This window comes from Engystomops pustulosus, chromosome 2 (genome assembly GCF_040894005.1).
Source record: "Engystomops pustulosus chromosome 2, aEngPut4.maternal, whole genome shotgun sequence".
NCBI lineage: Eukaryota > Metazoa > Chordata > Amphibia > Anura > Leptodactylidae > Engystomops > Engystomops pustulosus.
The window spans coordinates 6,810,247-6,829,965 of record NC_092412.1 but is presented as its reverse complement, the minus strand read 5'-3'; the positions used below and the strand labels follow the sequence as shown (position 1 = coordinate 6,829,965).

General features: G+C 49.4%; 3 protein-coding genes across 5 annotated transcripts in view; 2 read left to right on the top strand and 1 right to left on the bottom strand.

Annotated features, from left to right (window-relative positions):
- LOC140117162 (short transient receptor potential channel 2-like) overlaps positions 1-8,580 on the top strand; it is a 29,050-nt gene extending 20,470 nt beyond the window's left edge. For 2 of the 3 annotated variants that reach the window (XR_011852994.1, XR_011852995.1), the window contains exons 3-14: positions 169-372; positions 716-880; positions 1,461-1,635; positions 1,763-1,963; positions 2,173-2,335; positions 3,717-3,809; positions 3,970-4,162; positions 4,265-4,392; positions 4,670-4,742; positions 4,843-4,972; positions 5,188-6,303; positions 7,401-8,580. Coding sequence is in view for 1 of the 3 variants with exons in the window: in XM_072133645.1 (XP_071989746.1) it covers positions 169-372; positions 716-880; positions 1,461-1,635; positions 1,763-1,963; positions 2,173-2,335; positions 3,717-3,809; positions 3,970-4,162; positions 4,265-4,392; positions 4,670-4,742; positions 4,843-4,972; positions 5,188-5,525 (1,863 nt within the window). In the remaining 2 variants the exon portion in view is untranslated. Of the gene's footprint in view, positions 1-168; positions 373-715; positions 881-1,460; positions 1,636-1,762; positions 1,964-2,172; positions 2,336-3,716; positions 3,810-3,969; positions 4,163-4,264; positions 4,393-4,669; positions 4,743-4,842; positions 4,973-5,187; positions 6,804-7,400 lie in introns of those variants that run through there. The other variant, XM_072133645.1, reaches the window with a different exon arrangement.
- Positions 8,581-9,730: 1,150 nt separating this feature from the next.
- Positions 9,731-17,274, bottom strand: LOC140117163 (ligand-dependent nuclear receptor-interacting factor 1-like). The gene is made up of 4 exons (XM_072133646.1): positions 17,011-17,274; positions 13,586-14,897; positions 12,704-12,901; positions 9,731-12,586 (listed from the first exon to the last, which is right to left on the bottom strand). Exons 1-4 carry the CDS (start codon positions 17,067-17,069, stop codon positions 12,143-12,145), a joined length of 2,013 nt encoding a protein of 670 aa, XP_071989747.1. The 5' UTR covers positions 17,070-17,274; the 3' UTR covers positions 9,731-12,142.
- A 66-nt stretch (positions 17,275-17,340) lies between these two features.
- LOC140117164 (ecto-ADP-ribosyltransferase 5-like) overlaps positions 17,341-19,719 on the top strand; it is a 32,264-nt gene continuing 29,885 nt past the window's right edge. Inside the window, exon 1 of the mRNA XM_072133649.1 lies at positions 17,341-17,398. The gene's annotated coding sequence lies outside the window, so the exon portion shown is untranslated. The remainder of the gene's footprint in view (positions 17,399-19,719) is intronic.

The window sequence follows — 19,719 nt, the reverse complement described above, 5'->3', positions numbered from 1 at the left end:
CAGGTGTCCAGTGTTTTAGTGTCCCAGTCCCTGATGTCCAGTGTTTTACTGTCTTAGCCACTCGTGCCCAGTGGTTTAATATCCCAATCCTTCTGGTCCAGTGGTTTCCTGTCAAACTCATCGTGCCAAGTGGCTTCCAGTGACCTCTCTGCTGTATGATCTCCGCAGCCCGAGTACCTGAGCTTGGAGGACCTCTGCCAGGAGTTTGCAGTGGAGCTACTAGGAATGTGCCGTAACCAGAGTGAAGTCACCGCCGTGCTCAACGACTGTGGAGATGACAGTGACGAAGAAGAGATGGACAACCAGGCCTTCGAGGAGGGTATCCCCAACCTGGCCCGCCTGCGGCTCGCTGTGCACCACAACCAGAAGCGGGTAAGTTATATCTAATATTCTAATAACAACCCTTACTAGTATATGTTTATTACTCACTAGTTATACTCCAGTCACATCCAAAGCTGCTCTTCTTCCTTAACCTTGAGATGACCTTACTCTGCTGCTGTGCATTGTGGTACTATAGCGTATGTAGTATATAAGGTGGTCCTATTAGTCATCTTTACTTTCCCAAGACCGATCCAAACGTTTAAGAATCTACCTCCAGGCTCCATTCTGCCCTCTTGTGGTCACCTCATAAAATCTATTAACTCAAACCTGAACACATCAGGCATCGGGGGGTTGAGTAGGATTGATTGTGGTCTTCTTTATGCTTCTTCACCAGTTTGTGGCTCATCCTATTTGCCAGCAAGTCCTGTCCTCTATCTGGAGCGGGAAGTTGTCAGGCTGGAGGGGGAGTAACACCATTTGGAAGCTCTTCATCGCTTGCGCCATCTTCCTGTCTATGCCTCTGCTGTGCCTCATCTACTGGCTGGCCCCGAAGTCCAAGGTAGTAGAAGAACTTATGTATAAGTAGTGGGATACAGTGTAGGACACCTCAGTGGTGGGATACAGTGTAGGACGCCTCAGTGGTGGGATACAGTCTAGGACACCTCGGTGGTGGGATACAGTGTAGGACACCTCAGTGGTGGGATACAGTCTAGGACATCTCAGTGGTGGGATACAGTCTAGGACACCTCAGCGGTGGATACAGTCTAGGACACCTCAGTGGTGGGATACAGTCTAGGACACCTCAGTGGTGGGATACAGTCTAGGACATCTCAGTGGTGGGATACAGTCTAGGATACCTCGGTGGTGGGATACAGTCTAGGACACCTCGGTGGTGGGATACAGTCTAGGACACCTCGTGGTGGTATACAGTCTAGGACACCTCGGTGGTGGGATACAGTCTAGGACACCTCGGTGGTGGGATACAGTCTAGGACACCTCGGTGGTGGGATACAGTCTAGGACACCTGAGAGAGAGAGATCAATGAGGCCTAAAGGGAATTGCTAGTTACATTATATAGACACACTTTAAATCGCCTTTTAAACCTCAAAGCCTAGTCACAAAAATATTTTGTCATTCAGGTTGGAAAAATCCTTAAGATCCCGGTCATAAAATTCCTTCTACACTCAGCTTCCTACTTGTGGTTCTTGGTATTTCTTCTGGTGGAGTCTCTGATCATGGAGAGAAGACACGATATATATGAAGGTAGAGACCAGGCCATATGGCAGAACTCTCTACATATGATCTGGGTGGCAGGTTAGTCTACATTGAAACTCCAATATTCTGTGGTTCCTTCACTATCCCTTATACTGCCCCCTATGTACAAGAATGTAACTACTATAATACAGCCCCCTATATACATTCTTATAACTTTACTATGCAGGTTTCTTATGGCACGAGTGTAAGGAGGTCTGGATCGAGGGTCTGAGAAGTTATTTCCTTGACTGGTGGAACTTCCTGGACATAGTCACTATCAGTATGTACTTGGCGTCGTTCTCTCTGAGGATCCTGGTGTATGTGAAAGGTTACCTCACCTGTAGCGATGATCCAACGTCAGATATGTGCTTCTATTTCACAAAAGCAGGTGAGACGTCATATTATCAATGAATGGGATCTCGAGTTGGTTAAAGACAACTCAAAACTTCAGTCAATGTTCCCTCCTCCTTTACTCCCTTGAACCCTATTGTGGTTATTGGTGTCATGCTGTTTGTACTTAAGGACTTACCTTTGACTAAAGAATCTCATGAAGTTTCTAGAATTGGTAATAACTAAAATGCTTGGACTATTTTTTAGAACGACCGGACTGGAACACGGAGGACCCACAGTTCATTGCTGAGGTCTTGTTTGCTGTGACCAGTATGCTTAGCTTCACCAGACTGGCTTATATCCTTCCTGCCCATGAGACCCTTGGGACCCTACAGATATCTATAGGCAAAATGATTGACGACATGATACGGTGAGGAGCTTCACTCAACTGAAGTCTAAGACATTGGGTCACCAGAAGACGCTTCTTTTATATTAAACCTTTGCATTGAGTTGACATTTGATCTCCCTCCAATTTAATCCTGTAGACAGTCTTGGCCTTATTTTGTTTTTTGGGAACCTCCCAGGGAAGTTTATTAAATGATCTCTTCTGAGATTGCTGGCTGGTTTAGTGAAGAAATACATGGAAATCTGTGGGTAATTGTGAAAGTAATTTGGGTCGCAATTACCCTTCTAGTCCAATGACATGAAAAGTCTCTCTCCATCAACACATGGATAGTCTTGCGCCATCACGACGTGGATAGTCTTGCGCCATCACGACGTGGACAGTCTTGCGCCATCACGACGTGGACAGTCTTGCGCCATCACGATTTGGACAGTCTTGCGCCATCACGACGTGGACAGTCTTGCGCCATCACGACGTGGACAGTCTTGCGCCATCACGACGTGGACAGTCTTGCGCCATCACGACGTGGACAGTCTTGCGCCATCACGACGTGGACAGTCTTGCGCCATCACGACGTGGACAGTCTTGCGCCATCACGACGTGGACAGTCTTGCGCCATCACGACGTGGACAGTCTTGCGCCATCACGACGTGGACAGTCTTGCGCCATCACGACGTGGACAGTCTTGCGCCATCACGACGTGGACAGTCTTGCGCCATCACGACGTGGACAGTCTTGCGCCATCACGACGTGGACAGTCTTGCGCCATCACGACGTGGATAGTCTTGCGCCATCACGACGTGGATAGTCTTGCGCCATCATGACGTGGATAGTCTTCCACCATCATCACATGAATAGTCTTACACTATTATCACATGGATAGTCTTCCACTATTATCACATGAATAGTCTTCCACTATTATCACATGAATAGTCTTCCACTATTATCACATGGATAGTCTTCCGCCATCATCATGACAGGGCTAGTCCAGAAGTTCATCAGAAGATATCTGGGGTGCAATTTCTTCTCTATTCCAATGTCATTATGAATAATGTACGATTATCAGACATAATTGGCCAACAATAAAACATATGTTGGACTATCCCACTACAATATCAGTGAATCCTTCAATGGGCCCAAACTCTATACAAATAGTGTTGTCCAGGAGTCTAACCCAAGTCCAATTTGAAGACTACTAGGGTTTCTTTCCTAGAGGTCAGTGAAGGTTGGGCAGAATAATTGTATCTGGTGGACCATGAAATCCAAGAAGGGATCTGAGCCATGGAAGTTTCCTTGTACCATTATGGTCCTGCAGACCCACTAACGTCATCTTATGACATGTATATGGCTATAGTGCATAGTTGTATACTTCTACAATTACTGATATGCCTCTGTCTCTTGTGGTCAGGTTCATGTTCATCCTGATGATCATCCTCACTGCCTTCCTCTGTGGTCTCAACAACATCTATGTCAACTACAGCGACGCAGACAAACTGGGGAAGTATGTATCCGACCACAATGCTAGTGATTGTACTTTGTACTCTCAGCTGAGTCTTCAGAGAGACCTGACATTGGTCTGACATTGATCAGTCATGGAGGGGACACATGGAGTTCAATGTTAGTTGACATAGCAATATTCGTTCTCGTTTATGCTCTTGCAGCTTCAATGAGACCTTCCAGTTTCTGTTCTGGACCATGTTTCAGATGGTGGAGAGGACATCGGTGGACATGAATCACTATGTGGTGGCAGAGTTTGTGGGTCGGGCCTTGTATGGTCTCTTTACCATCGTCATGGTCATTGTCTTGCTTAACATGCTTATAGCTATGATCACTAACTCATTCCAGAAGATCGAGGTGAGATATTTCTTCGTCTTATAATATTATATTATTGATGTCACCAACAGGGGGCGGGACTGTGCCTTCTTCATATGACACATAGGTTGGTTGTATTTACAGGATGACGCTGACGTTGAATGGAAGTTTGCTCGCTCAAAGCTGTATCTGTCCTATTTCCGAGAGGGTCTGACCCTGCCAGTTCCATTTAATATCATCCCTACCCCTAAAGCTCTCTTCTATGTAGTCAGGTAAGAACTCCACCGCAATGATATCACTTCACTTCATATCACTTCATTGTCAAGTGTGGTTAATTATTCTTAAATATCAGTTTGCATCAGTCTTTTATTGGAAATCCTTGGCTATTTTGTTGTATTCTTATCTGATGGTATATGGGGTAAAACGGGTGCCCATTGCAGTCCCACTTTTCCAAAAAATCGTTTTAGGACAGCAGTCAGTCTACATTTACCAAATAATTAAAAATGAAGATGAATAAAACAAAATCCATAAAACTGGTTATACTTACAGGGGGGTTTTCCGACTCATCTGCTGCTATAAACCCAAGAAGCAAAAGCAGGACTATCCTCCTATCGCTACCATCGTAAGTGTTGGAGTCCTCCTTCATCTCATGGTCATTGACTTTTACATTTACCTCCTGTAACCCACATTTCATCTGTTTCATTGTCTCTACCTTGGCCCAGTCCAACAGGGGCGTTGGCGGAGATTCTTTCGGTGAGAGTCGTACCTCGTACCGTCTTCAGGTGATCAAGGCTCTGGTCCAGAGATACATAGATACGGCTAGGAGGGAATTTGAAGAGGCCAAACGTAAAGGTAACTAGATATTACATCAGTCATCACGTGGTGATGTAGCCCCATGGTTTACCTCTAGTTATGTCCGGAGGTACCAGCCCCATAAAAGACCCTTCTTTTTAAAGCAAATTTGGCTGGGCACTTGACCTTTGATGTTCTCCCATCTCAGGCAACTGTGAGGAAGGTTCCATAATTGTGGACCCATCCAATAACGGCAGTGTTTCTTGTCTCTGCAGATCTTGGGAACCGCATCACAGAGCTTAACAAGAACGTCATCCGCCTCCAGTCTGACGTAAAGCACTTTAGGCGTTCGCTGGCAGACACTGGCGCACCCATTGTCCCAAAGGAGAATGAGAATGTACTGAGCCGCTATATAATGAAGGTCAAGAACAGCTTCCAAAACTATGACCAGGAGTCGCTCAGCTCCGGGAAGGATTCCTCTGAAGTCACTGTGCACCAAGATAGCTTTAAGAACATTCTCCCGGAGGATGACTGCCCCCCCTACCCAGACGGGTCTCTCGCTGATGACCTAGACCAAACTGGGGATAATTCCGAGGTCGGAGTGGACATGTGACTGAGGAGATAATCTGTGTCATGTGTCGTAGATAAAACTGTACCAAAAATATAGACTATACCAAAAAATACTACAAAAGTAATCTCAATATAGTTAAATGTTCTCCAAGTCATTCCCTCATGTGGTGACACCAGGGAGCAATAGATTGAAACTACTTCTCCTACAGCCTCTCCCCAAGATGAAATGGCTGATAACAGGAAGCAAAAGATCACACTGTCCTGTGTCCTGGAATATAGATATACGAGCTTTGTGGTCAGTTGTATCCATATAAACTACTAGCAAAAAGTTAGGGATATTTGGCTTATGGATAAAATTTCAGGATGAACCTAAATGTCCTAAACCTTTTTCTGAATGTCCAACTGTTCAATGTTTCATTGACAGCATGTGCGAATTAAAATTATTTCTATAGGGCCACAGCGAAGGAGGTTAAGCGATCCCCAATTTTAAGCTATACTTTCTGGCAGCCAAAGTGTGTTTTTTGTCAAAATTGCGTAACTCGGAAGTCTTTGCCCAGGCGCAGCACAAAACCAAAGGCTAAGGGTCTTATTTACAAAGGGTCCCACGGCCGGGTTTACCACCTTTTCGGAGATCGAGCCGCCGGGACATGCATTTAAAAGGGGATTGTGTCGCACTCGATCGGAATTTGGCGCACTGGCGCTCATGTGACACAAATTGGGGGGCAAGCCATCGGACGATACAACGGATTCGGACAAACCGCGGGATTTAACTTAAAAATTGTGTCGCAAGCCAAGCACTTACATACACCGAGAGGAAGATGGTGAACTCCGGGGACCTGAGCGGGGAAGTGACACATGCAGGATATCGGGGCACAATCTTAGTGACTCCTCGCACAGCGCATTATACACGGACAATGCACTTGCATGTACCAGGAAGAAGAAGGTGAACTCCAGGGACCTGAGCGGGGAAGTGACACATGCAGGATATCGGGCGCACGATCTTAGTGACTCCCCGCACAGCGCATTATACACGGCAATGCACTTACATGCACCAGGAAGAGGAAGGTGAACTCTGGGGACCTGAGCGGGGAAGCGACACATGCAGGGTATCGGGCGCAGGATCTTAGTGACTCCCCGCACAGCGCATTATACATGGACAATGCACTTACATGCAACAGGAAGAAGGTGAACTCCGGGGACCTGAGCGGGGAAGTGACACATGCAGGATATCGGGGCACAATCTTAGTGACTCCCCGCACAGCGCATTATACACGGACAATGCACTTACATGCACCAGGAAGAAGAAGGTGAACTCTGGGGACCTGAGCGGGGAAGCGACACATGCAGGGTATCGGGCGCAGGATCTTAGTGACTCCCCGCACAGCGCATTATACATGGACAATGCACTTACATCCACCAGGAAGAAGAAGGTGAACTCCGGGGACCTGAGCGGGGAAGGGACACATGCAGGATATCGGGTGCAGGATCTTAGTGACTCCCCGCACAGCGCATTATACACGGACAATGCACTTACATGCACCAGGAAGAAGAAGGTGAACTCCGGGGACCTGAGCGGGGAAGGGACACATGCAGGATATCGGGTGCAGGATCTTAGTGACTCCCCGCACAGCGCATTATACATGGACAATGCACTTACATGCACCAGGAAGAAGGTGAACTCCGGGGACCTGAGCGGGGAAGTGACACATGCAGGATATCGGGGCACAATCTTAGTGACTCCCCGCACAGCGCTTTATACACGGACAATGCACTTACATGCACCAGGAAGAAGAAGGTGAACTCTGGGGACCTGAGCGGGGAAGCGACACATGCAGGGTATCGGGCGCAGGATCTTAGTGACTCCCCGCACAGCGCATTATACATGGACAATGCACTTACATGCACCAGGAAGAAGAAGGTGAACTCCGGGGAAATGAGCGGGGAAGCGACACATGCAGGATATCGGACGCATGATCTTTGTGAATCGCGCCGGAGTGCATGATCGTCGGACACTCGGGAACTCCTGTGACCGGGGAAGTAAATGTGCCCCATTATGTCCTTTTTTTCAGGTCTGTGAATCAGGTCAACTGGCAGGGAATATGGCAAAACACTTTCCGATATGTAGATTAATCCACAAGAGTTGGAAATTCCTCAGGAGGATTGGGGTAGGGATGGGTGCACTGGAGGTTGAAGGAATTCTGGGAAATGTTTATGTTAAAATATGTCCGGCATTGGGTATGACTAAAGTTAGTCAAATTTTTAAAGATGGCGTATTATATCTTATAGGGATATGGAAACTATTTTCGGGGTGGGGAGAAACATTTACTTTCACTATTTACAATTAAGAGATGCATTTAATGAGACACTAGATCACAGAAAGACGTCGATAGACCAGTTTTCCTTTAACTGGACTCGGAAAATGACAATTTCAAGGATATGTACATTTCTGTTTAGAGAATACACACAGGAAATAGTTTTTTTAGGATGTTTGGCAATGGGTTTTAGATGATATTCACCTCCCAAAAAGTCAATGGAATGGGGTCTACCGAGACACAGGATGATACAATTCAACTTCACCCATAGGTTATATTATACACCAGAAAATGAGCATATATGAGGAATCAAGATGTCCCCGCTCTGCTGGGCGCGTCCGAGAATTAAAACCTTCTGGCAAGAAGTACACGAAAAAAAAAATCGAGGCCCGTTTGGGGTTTAAAAATCGGCTTTTCTATTGAGACGTTAATCTTAAATGACCTACAGATGGTGCAGATGACTGGGTTATCGAAAAAATACAAAAAGTCAATTATTTGTAGATTGTCGCTCGTGGCTAAAGTATTGACTGCAAGAAATCGGATAAAATCTCACCCTCCGACCCCCACTCAATGGCAGGCCTTACTGTACAAAATAAACGGGTTAGATAGAAATAGTTGTCACCTGTTAATGTGTGGAAATGATAGAGAAAGTGAGGATGCTTTTTGTCTAGATAGTATAAAAAATGGTTACAAAATATGTAAACTCTGGTAAACCACTAGAAGACATGAAGTGTAAAGGATCTTTTATGTATTTATGTTTTTTTTTCCTTTTTTTTTGGTGGAAAAATAAAGATGCACTAAAAAAAAAAAAAAAAAGTGTCATTACTTTTTGTACAACTTTTTGTTTTTTAAGAAGCAGCTTAAAAAATTCACATCGGGGTTTTTGATCCAAGAATCGCCCAATTAATTTCCTGGTTTGATTAGAATTTGGTATTTAAACAGTCCTCCTCATCATGCTGTTCATATTTTGACATCACAAGACCAAGATAACTGATGAGCAGGTGGGTGCGAGTTGGGCATCTTCCATCGGTCAGGAAGCATGGCCACAGTGCTCAATTTACGCTGAGCAGAAATTATGGCTACCAATAATGTTGAAGACATAAAGGAGGGTGGTGTTCATCAGCCGAGCCTTTGGTGGTAAATTGGAAGGTGTCCATGCAGAACTTCCCTACACTTTGTGAATGGTACAATGACAGCCCATTCTACTTATATAACATCATTATCAAGTCATTGTGCGGCTGCAGGAACAATAATGGCCTAACGAAGGAAAATACAGCAGACTGGGGACCTCATATGGAGGTCAATGCTCCATCTCATCGAATTCTCATAATTAGGAAATGGCTGTTAGAGACTGGGGAACCCCACAGAGGGGCCGGAACGAGTCGACGTGCAGAGATTCATAACTCTGAACCCCAGAACCTCAATAATCTGAGAGTCTCTCTTCAAGGCCAACGAATGCCTCATGAGTTGACATCATTGTCAGCTGTAATTGATGCTGTAGGCCATGTTGAGACACTGATTTGTAGGGTAGGGGGTACCCAGTGCTACTTATGGAGATGGTAACACGTCTGGGGGTGCACCCACGACCGGTTTTGGCTTATGTTTCAACAAAGGGCAGAGGAATTCACCATTGCTTGAAATTAAATTAAAAAAGAAAAGTAATTTTATAACTTCTCCCATAAATTTCACGCGAAAACCAAATATCCCTATCTTTTTTGAGTAGTGTACCCCATATATATTTATACTTGGGTGGTCTTGTTCTGTGACGTGCCCACACATAAATGTATCTACGATAGAAACGGATGTATTACAACGGTCCAGCTGTATGAGACGTTGGGGTTTTGTCTAGCCGGGTCTTGATTGGTGGCAGACAGACAGATACTCCAGGGGCGACGTGCCGGGGGCGTCTATACAGAGACATGCACCTGCGAGTGGGTCGTGAAGTAAACAGGTTTAATGAGTAAATGTGGGTGTCTGTGCCAGGATACAACGCAGGAGACACACAATTCTGTACAGTGTATGGTCACAGGATCACATGGATCAAATACTGAAGTATCAGGACTAGAGATTATAAAGGAAAGAGACTGGTGCCAATCAGGGATTGTCCCCGAAATACTTATTGGACACCATTATATCTTTACATTTCTACCCTACTTTCTAATAGAAGCTCGTAACCGATCGAGAAGGATCCACTCCGAAGCAGCGCCACAACGGGGTAGGCCCATATCTAGTCCCAAATAGACCCATGGGTCTCCTATGTGTAACCATGAAGAAACCTTCAATGAAGCCAAACGTCCCCTAACAAAAGATAACGTCCGTGTCTGCCCGACTACTTGCCGAATTTGAAAAAAAAAAAAACCTAAAGTCACTCGGCTTTTTAATCTTTTAAAGCCACAAACCTGGAAATTATTTACAAGAGAATAAAAACCTGGAGAAAGTAAAACACGAGGAGGAGGCGCCAACTACTCCTAAAAGTTTTCCAACATAAAAACGGCCATGAAGACGAGGCCTATTAAAATATGATATAAATCCAGGTAACGCCCCCAACTCCCCTGCCGTCCCCCGTTATCTGTGGAGACCCCCCACAGCCAATCACCGGCCTCTGCAGTGACAACGCTCCAACCACATCTGAGGTCGGGATTTGGCGATTACAGAGGTTTCTCCCGCTTGAAGTTTTTAAAATGCTGAAGAATCCCTATAACGAAGGATAACCTCAAAAAGTTGGAGAGACCGGGGGAAGAGTGTAATGTACAAGCTCCATCACATAAAAGTACAGTATAGAGACATGGACCCTCGTAGATCAACATGAAAAAACACGTTATAAGCATCAAGCACTTACTGTGGTGTCCCCCTAGAGTAAAGGGATCGGTCAGGTGGTGTGACCATACAGAGATGTACCTAGAGATGGGTCATCAGATCGTTGTGGATGTCGCAAGTTGCAACAGGACTGTGAGATCCGGAGGTTTGTAGCTTCTCCGGGCTCCACTGCTGGGTTATTTCCCCTGCTCTGAGTGGGATGTTCAGTGCAGGGTGCCAAGAGCACAACAGTGTGAGGTCCCGCCCCCAGTGCACTTGGAGACCCAGCCATCCTGGAATATAATTCCACCGTCCTGCTGCTACTAGCAACATTGATATTGTCCCTCTGGTGAAATGTGCCAGGTTGGCACCCGGGACATATCCCCTACACTGCTGTGCTTTTGTCACTATGAGAAGGTAAAAAGCATTTGTTTCAAAAATAGAGGCCTGCACAGAACACAGCAGTGTGAAGACAAGCCCCCAGTGCAAATAATGTCTAACTTTCACAGTAACAGTAACTAAAAACTAGCGGTTAGCAAAATAAATACAACCCAGATCTACAATGATAACGGAAGGAGATGAACACAGTAACATGTAACAAAAAATTCCAACAATGCAACTTTTCCGATTTTTAGATGAATCGGTTAGAATTCAGAACTTCCCCAGGTCTCCACTTGTGCACGTCCGGGTGACGCTGAGGTTCTCTTACCATTGTATTAGGTCTGGACTATTGAGTTATGGCTCCCCCTATACCCTCAGGACACAAGTGCAATGTCCATGACAAGCCTGCATGTAACCTCGTACATAGAACCAAGGGTTTAGTTTGGGCTGGAGGCTACGTCTGATGCCGATTGGCCGGGGGACAAGGTCGGGCTCTACCACTATACATCAGACACAGCCAAGGCTAGGACCCAAGTTCCCTGTATAGCGGCTAGGCCTCGGTACTGAAGCAACTATGTTCCTGTAATAGACACAGGATAGGTGATCACAGGTAGTTGAATTTGGAGACAGGGGGACTGAGGGCACCTTCAGGTACCAAATATGGGATAGACTGTAAGTGCACACGAGCGACCTGCACTCTAATTGCTTCCATGGGACGTCAAGTAACATTCCCGTACATACATAAGGTCGTGAATTTGCACACGTGTGCTGTATTCATAATGGGGCTCTTTAGGGGTAGGTCCCAGTGGTTGAACCCCCAATGATCATACTCTGATTTCCTATACATGGGATAAGTGTCTGTTATACGACTACTCCTTTTATGACAGCAAGCGGAGGTATTTTTAGAGTAAAATGACTTAAAATACAGTATAACAAAGTTGCGGAGCACTCGCTTGGAAGGTCCTTGGTGGAGACCATTAGAGACCATGTATGAACCAACGATAAACCATCGAGCGCTCGGCTGATGGGGTTTCTCATCTCACGGCTTCCTCAGAGTCACACGATGGTACAGTAATAGTATAACTCCTAGAAAACATGTAACTGAAGGTCTCATGTGACGTAGATATAACCCGATGTGAATTGTCAGCGCTCTACTGAATGCTAATTACGGCTAAGCCTTTTTCTGGCGCCGCAGAGCTTCCAGCGCCTTCTCCCGCTCCTTTAACACCTCCTTCAGTCTCTGGATCTTCTCGTCTTTGGTGGTTTCATCAGGATACATGGAGTCAATGTGAAACCTGGGACTTGGCAGTGTAACGTCACTGAAGTGTCCTGCCACATCCCGAGTGCCCTGGAAATCCACAGCGTCTAGTGAATACGAGACCTCATCCTCCTGGTAGGAGGGAGACCAGGTGGAGCTGGACCTCTCTGTGGTCTCTAGAGAAGGACTCCTTCCCCCGGACACAGGATCGCTCCTAGATACAGGCAAAGGGGAATTTGCAGGGGGAGGGTTCAGATCCTCGTCCTCTGCGTTCTTCTGCCTCTTTGAGGCTTTCACAGTCTGTTTGCTGGATGACTTTCGCTTTAGTTGATGAGTCTCTTCTTCCTCTTCAGGACCCTAATGGGATAAGAAAGACACATGTGAATCCTACCGCCTTAAATAGCAAAGTCACTGCCAGTAACCACATGTCTGATTGGGAGAGTGGGTTCTACACCCGGGTGAGCCACCACTTACCGTCACATAGTTCCGGACAGGAGACCCGGGGTCAGACTGCGATGTGACCGGCTCCGGGATCACAGGGATCCTCTTCAGGATGATCTTTTCTCTCTTCACCAAACCAAACGTCTTCCTCCAGCTTCTGTCATCCATTCCCGTCTCCTCCGGAGCCTTTATTGGCATCTTATTATCTCTGTCGTGGGACTTGAGAAGCGTCTGCGAGAAAGTAGAACGGCAATGAAGAATTACATTTATAAAATAGCGGTACAATTAATTTTTTTTTTTATAGCAGACTCAACACCCATAGTTGGAGAGAACTTTTACCATGATTGAGAGTGAACCCCATTTTCTCGGTGGTAGACTGTCCCATAACGCACCCTCGTTACCTGTAGGGCACAATGGATCCACTTTTTGCTTCCTTCGGGTCCTCCGTTACATCGAGAAAAGAGACTTTTAAAGATATTCAAATAAGCTGGAGGCGCTCAAGATCCCGTCCGACGAGCGCCTCCTGGTTCCTCTGAGACCTAATTTATGCACGCCCCCGGCCTCACTGTTATTCCCCGCTCTTATGCCCCTCCGTGGCCAGACAGCCGGTGACATCACCTGTCTGATATTCTAGTGCAGGCGCAAGATCTTCTGTCTTGAACGATTCACCGGTGTCCTACACAAGGAGGCTGGGACCACCCAAATCCTACTGACCAAGGCATCTGAGGGATTCACCCTCCAACGGTTCAAGAAGTTCTTTCCAACTATGGGTGCTGTAATTTAACTACCACCAGTATAAAGACTTAAAGGGGTGTTCACATTCCAGAAAATTAATGCTATTGTTTGCATTATATAATATATTATAATGGGAACTCCCCTTTAAGGGGGTAAAATCAGACGCAATCCTGCACCCACCTGCTCTTTTTTCATCACTACTTGGGGGGCGGTTTTCGCCCCGGAGGTGCTGGAAAGATTGGACAGACTAGGCAGTGTGTCCCGAGGCTTAGCAGAGACATTACTGCATCCCTCCTCCTCATCATCATCAGGGATGTAGATGACACTGGGGTCACTCCTAGCAGGGCGAGGGGTGGAGCTTTTTCTTTTGGGTTTTGCAGTGCTGACCACGTTGGACTGAACCGTCTGTTGAGCGACTGGCGGCGGTGCCTTGTTTTTGGAAAGTACCACTTGTACCACTTTATTGGACAGGTCTTTGATCGGTTCGACCTTTGCGGCCGTTTTTTCTGCCGAGGAAAATTCCGACGGTTCTAGATCTTTACTCCCCGCGTCGATGAGCTCGGTCCCTTTTTTGGTCAAAAAGAAAATTTTGTTGTTACACATGACCAGGGCGTTGTCCTTGATTTGCACAACCTTGGAGTGATCGGCGCTGGTCAGGTTGACTTCTTCCATCTTTGTTTTTGACATCATCTGTAAGATTTTGGAAGCGGTGTCATTGGAGGACTTGACGGGAACCAGACAAGCAGCAGATTCCTGGCTCTCCTGGACCACCCATTTCATGGGTCCTTTCAGGGCGTCGCTCCCGGTGGGGTTTGGTTTTTGTTGTGGAGATGTTACAGGAGTTATGGTCGGGGTGGTGGGACTGGGACACTGCAGGGCGCTCTGGTTGTTATTGGATTTAATTGTATTTACCGGTGACACGTAGATAACCGAGGGCACCTTGCCGAGGTCTGTGCCGCGAGCCTGGGGCAGTATCTTCTGCTGGATGGAGACCGGCAGGGAAGAAACTGGAAGGGAGATGACTTCGGCATGGGCCGGTATTTGCAGGGAGTGTCCCGAGGGTAACATGGGCATCGGTTTTACGTTGCTGCTCGTTTTTGTATTCATCATGAAGATTGTTGGATTTCCCGGGACAGAATTTGCCGGAAGAGACAACGGACTATTATCCAAAAATAAAGTGGCTTCCTGAAATGGATTTTCGGCATGGAGGGCGCTGGGGAGATGATTCTGTGTTGTGATGATGTAGTTCCCTAGGGCGGGGGTCTGCACCAGAGGCACGCTCACAGGACTAGGTTTAGATATGATGGAGACTGGTGGTGGTGGTGAGGATATAACTGCTGGAGGTACATTGAGCGTCGCCGCGCTGGGGGTTACTGGGGGAGGGGCTGTAAGAAGGTGATTGGCCTTCGGTTTTAGGATCGGCAGAAGTTTCAGCACATTGGATCCTGGCAGCCCAGTGCCCTGGATAACTTGATAGAAGCAGCCGGTAAGACTGGAAGACAAGCGAAGGAGGAGGATTAGGAAATAGAGCAGCATAGAGCATCAGGGGAAGCGTCATTACTGAGAGCACACGTGACGAGGGGTTCACCTCCTACAAATGCTGAGTGCACAGGTGAATGGGGGAGGGATGGTTACGGGGGTTGCATCCTCCACGTACTGAGCGCAGACGTGACGGGTGGGGGGGGGTGCACCGGGGGGATTTGGAGAGTTTCGCATTCTCCATGTAACGCGCGCACGTGACGAGCAATGCATCATCAGGTACTCAGCCGGGGATCAAGGCATCACGGAGCAATCATGTGTATTGGGGATTGTATCATCAAGTATTAACTGTCTGTGTTATATGTCACATGATCACATTACTGAGCGCGCACCGGCATCATCACATACCGGGGGTCGTGTCATCAGCGGCTGAATGAAAGGAGGGGGAAGCGCTGATGAAGACTCCGCTACATACAGTGTGTGAGGGATGCCGAAAACGCCGCTACGGACAGAGGGGGCAGCGCAGACATCGTCCCTACGGACAGAGGGGGCAGCGCAGACACCCCGCTACGGACAGAGGGGGCAGCGCAGACAACGGCGCTACGGACAGAGGGGGCAGCGCAGACACGCCGCTACGGACAGAGGGGGCAGCGCAGACAACCCCGCTACGGACAGAGGGGGCAGCGCAGACAACCCCGCTACGGACAGAGGGGGCAGCGCAGACAACCCCGCTACGGACAGAGGGGGCAGCGCAGACAACCCCGCTACGGACAGAGGGGGCAGCGCAGACAACGCCGCTACGGACAAAGGGGGCAGCGCAGACAACGCCGCTACGGACAGAGGGGGCAGCGCAGACAACGGCGCTACGGACAGAGGGGGCAGCGCAGACAACGGCGCTACGGACAGAGGGGGCAGCGCAGACAACGGCGCTACGGACAGAGGGGGCAGCGCAGACAACGGCGCTACGGACAGAGGGGGCAGCGCAGACAACGGCGCTACGGACAGAGGGGGCAGCGCAGACAACGGCGCTACGGACAGAGGGGGCAGCGCAGACAACGGCGCTACGGACAGAGGGGGCAGCGCAGACAACGTCGCTACGGACAGAGGGGGCAGCGCAGACAACGCCGCTACGGACAGAGGGGGCAGCGCAGACAACGCCGCTACGGACAGAGGGGGCAGCGCAGACAACGCCGCTACGGACAGAGGGGGCAGCGCAGACAACGCCGCTACGGACAGAGGGGGCAGCGCAGACAACGCCGCTACGGACAGAGGGGGCAGCGCAGACAACGCCGCTACGGACAGAGGGGGCAGCGCAGACAACGCCGCTACGGACAGAGGGGGCAGCGCAGACAACGCCGCTACGGACAGAGGGGGCAGCGCAGACAACGCCGCTACGGACAGAGGGGGCAGCGCAGACAACGCCGCTACGGACAGAGGGGGCAGCGCAGACAACGCCGCTACGGACAGAGGGGGCAGCGCAGACACCCCGCTACGGACAGAGGGGGCAGCGCAGACACCCCGCTACGGACAGAGGGGGCAGCGCAGACAACGGCGCTACAGACAGAGGGGGCAGCGCAGACAACGCCGCTACGGACAGAGGGGGCAGCGCAGACACGCCACTACGGACAGAGGGGGCAGCGCAGACAACGGCGCTACGGACAGAGGGGGCAGCGCAGACAACGCCGCTACGGACAGAGGGGGCAGCGCAGACAACGCCGCTACGGACAGAGGGGGCAGCGCAGACAACGGTGCTACAGACAGAGGGGGCAGCGCAGACAACGCCGCTACGGACAGAGGGGGCAGCGCAGACACGCCACTACGGACAGAGGGGGCAGCGCAGACAACGCCGCTACGGACAGAGGGGGCAGCGCAGACAACGCCGCTACGGACAGAGGGGGCAGCGCAGACAACGCCGCTACGGACAGAGGGGGCAGCGCAGACAACGCCGCTACGGACAGAGGGGGCAGCGCAGACAACGCCGCTACGGACAGAGGGGGCAGCGCAGACAACGCCGCTACGGACAGAGGGGGCAGCATGGGGTGGGGGGAGGTGCTGCTGCTGATGACACTACAGTGAATGGCTGGAGGAGGGGACATAACTTCCTCTGTGCTGCTGTGGGCACTCACCACTGATTGGCGGGCGCCGCCTGCACCGGGGTATGTGGCGGCCTCTGGGGGTGAGACATGGAGCGGCCTCTCTTCTCCTCACACACACCGCGCGCGCCCCCGCCGCCTCCTGCGCGTGACCGCGGCCCCTTCACAGCAACACGGCGGCCGCTCAGTCCTGACAGAACCGCCAACCGGGAGCGCTCACAGCGTACAGCCCCGCCTACTGGCGCCTCATTAGCTGCTCCTCCGGTGACGAGCCTTCGTCTACCAATAGGAATCGTCTTCCGTTAGGGCGGACTTCCGGTCAATTCCATTGACATGGGCGTGGCCAAACGCCGCTTCCGGTTGTCAGTATTTTGAAGCTACAGCGCAGTGTATTGTGTGTGGTGGAGCTGTGTAACTACAGGTTATTATACGTTATCTCTATGATTAACAGATCACCTAATGTATGTATAGTGACCAACATTACAGAAGTTATGGAGCCGGACTGTCCTAGGAGTCTGCCCAACGCTGGCACCTTTTTTTCTGTGATCAGCTTTAGAAATTTGGAAGTAGTGAATGTGTGTAGGAAAGGGTTGGGGGGGGATCCTCCCGCTGCAGCTCCTCCAGTTCATCAGAGCACAGACATGTAATCTCCCGCTGCAGCTCCTCCAGTTCATCAGAGCACAGACATGTAATCTCCTGCTGCAGCTCCTCCAGTTCATCAGAGCTCAGACATGTAATCTCCTGCTGCAGCTCCTCCAGTTCATCAGAGCACAGACATGTAATCTCCTGCTGCAGCTCCTCCAGTTCATCAGAGCACAGGCATGTAATCTCCCGCTGCAGCTCCTCCAGTTCATCACAGCTCAGACATGTAATATCCCGCTGCAGCTCCTCCAGTTCATCAGAGCTCAGACAAGTAATCTCCCGCTGCAGCTCCTCCAGTTTATCAGAGCTCAGACATGTAATCTTCCGCTGCAGCTGCTCCAGTTCATCAGAGCTCAGACATGTAATCTCCCGCTGCAGCTCCTCCAATTCATCAGAGCTCAGGCATGTAATCTCCGGCTGCAGCTCCTCCAGTCCATCAGAGCTCAGACATGTAATCTCCCGCTGCAGCTCCTCCAGTTTATCAGAGCTCAGACATGTAATCTCTCGCTGCAGCTCCTCCAGTTCATCAGAGCACAGACATGTAATCTCCTGCTGCAGCTCCTCCAGTTCATCACAGCTCAGACATGTAATCTCCTGCTGCAGCTCCTCCAGTTCATCAGAGCTCAGACATGTAATCTCTCGCTGCAGCTCCTCCAGTTCATCAGAGCTCAGACATGTAATCTGCTGCAGCTCCTTCTGTTCATCAGAGCTCAGACATGTAATCTCCCGCTGCAGCTCCTCCAGTTCATCAGAGCTCAGACATGTAATCTCTCGCTGCAGCTCCTCCTGTTCATCAGAGCTCAGACATGTAATCTCCCGCTGCAGCTCCTCCAATTCATCAGAGCTCAGGCATGTAATCTCCCGCTGCAGCTCCACCTGTTCATCAGAGCTCAGACATGTAATCTCCCGCTGCAGCTCCTCCTGTTCATCAGAGCTCAGACATGTAATATCCCGCTGCAGCTCCTCCAGTTTATCAGAGCTCAGACATGTAATCTTCCGCTGCAGCTGCTCCAGTTCATCAGAGCTCAGACATGTAATCTCCCGCTGCAGCTCCTCCAATTCATCAGAGCTCAGGCATGTAATCTCCCGCTGCAGCTCCTCCAGTTTATCAGAGCTCAGACATGTAATCTCTCGCTGCAGCTCCTCCAGTTCATCAGAGCACAGACATGTAATCTCCTGCTGCAGCTCCTCCAGTTCATCACAGCTCAGACATGTAATCTCCTGCTGCAGCTCCTCCAGTTCATCAGAGCTCAGACATGTAATCTCTCGCTGCAGCTCCTCCAGTTCATCAGAGCTCAGACATGTAATCTGCTGCAGCTCCTTCTGTTCATCAGAGCTCAGACATGTAATCTCCCGCTGCAGCTCCTCCAGTTCATCAGAGCTCAGACATGTAATCTCTCGCTGCAGCTCCTCCTGTTCATCAGAGCTCAGACATGTAATCTCCCGCTGCAGCTCCTCCAATTCATCAGAGCTCAGGCATGTAATCTCCCGCTGCAGCTCCTCCTGTTCATCAGAGCTCAGACATGTAATCTGCTGCAGCTCCTTCTGTTCATCAGAGCTCAGACATGTAATCTCCCGCTGCAGCTCCTCCAGTTCATCAGAGCTCAGACATGTAATCTCTCGCTGCAGCTCCTCCTGTTCATCAGAGCTCAGACATGTAATCTCCCGCTGCAGCTCCTCCAATTCATCAGAGCTCAGGCATGTAATCTCCCGCTGCAGCTCCTCCTGTTCATCAGAGCTCAGACATGTAATCTCCCGCTGCAGCTCCTCCAGTTAATCAGAGCTCAGACATGTAATCTCCCGCCGCAGCTCCTCCAGTTCATCAGAGCTCAGACATGTAATCTCCCGCCGCAGCTCCTCCAGTTCATCAGAGCTCAGACATGTAATCTCCCGCCACAGCTCCTCCAGTTAATCAGAGCTCAGACATGTAATCTCCCGCTGCAGCTCCTCCTGTTCATCAGAGCTCAGACATGTAATCTCCTGCTGCAGCTCCTCCTGTTCATCAGAGCTCAGACATGTAATCTCCCGCTGCAGCTCCTCCAGTTAATCAGAGCTCAGACATGTAATCTCCCGCTGCAGCTCCTCCTGTTCATCAGAGCT

Coding starts and splice junctions, on each gene's coding strand:
- LOC140117163 (XM_072133646.1), bottom strand. CDS start 17,069: ATGTCTCACCCCCAGAGGCCGCCACATACCCCGGTGCAGGCGGCGCCC. Junction 12,902..13,585: donor TAGTGATGAAAAAAGAGCAG/GTGGGTGCAGGA, acceptor ACTTTCTCGCAG/ACGCTTCTCAAGTCCCACGA. Junction 12,587..12,703: donor CTGTCCGGAACTATGTGACG/GTAAGTGGTGGC, acceptor TTATCCCATTAG/GGTCCTGAAGAGGAAGAAGA.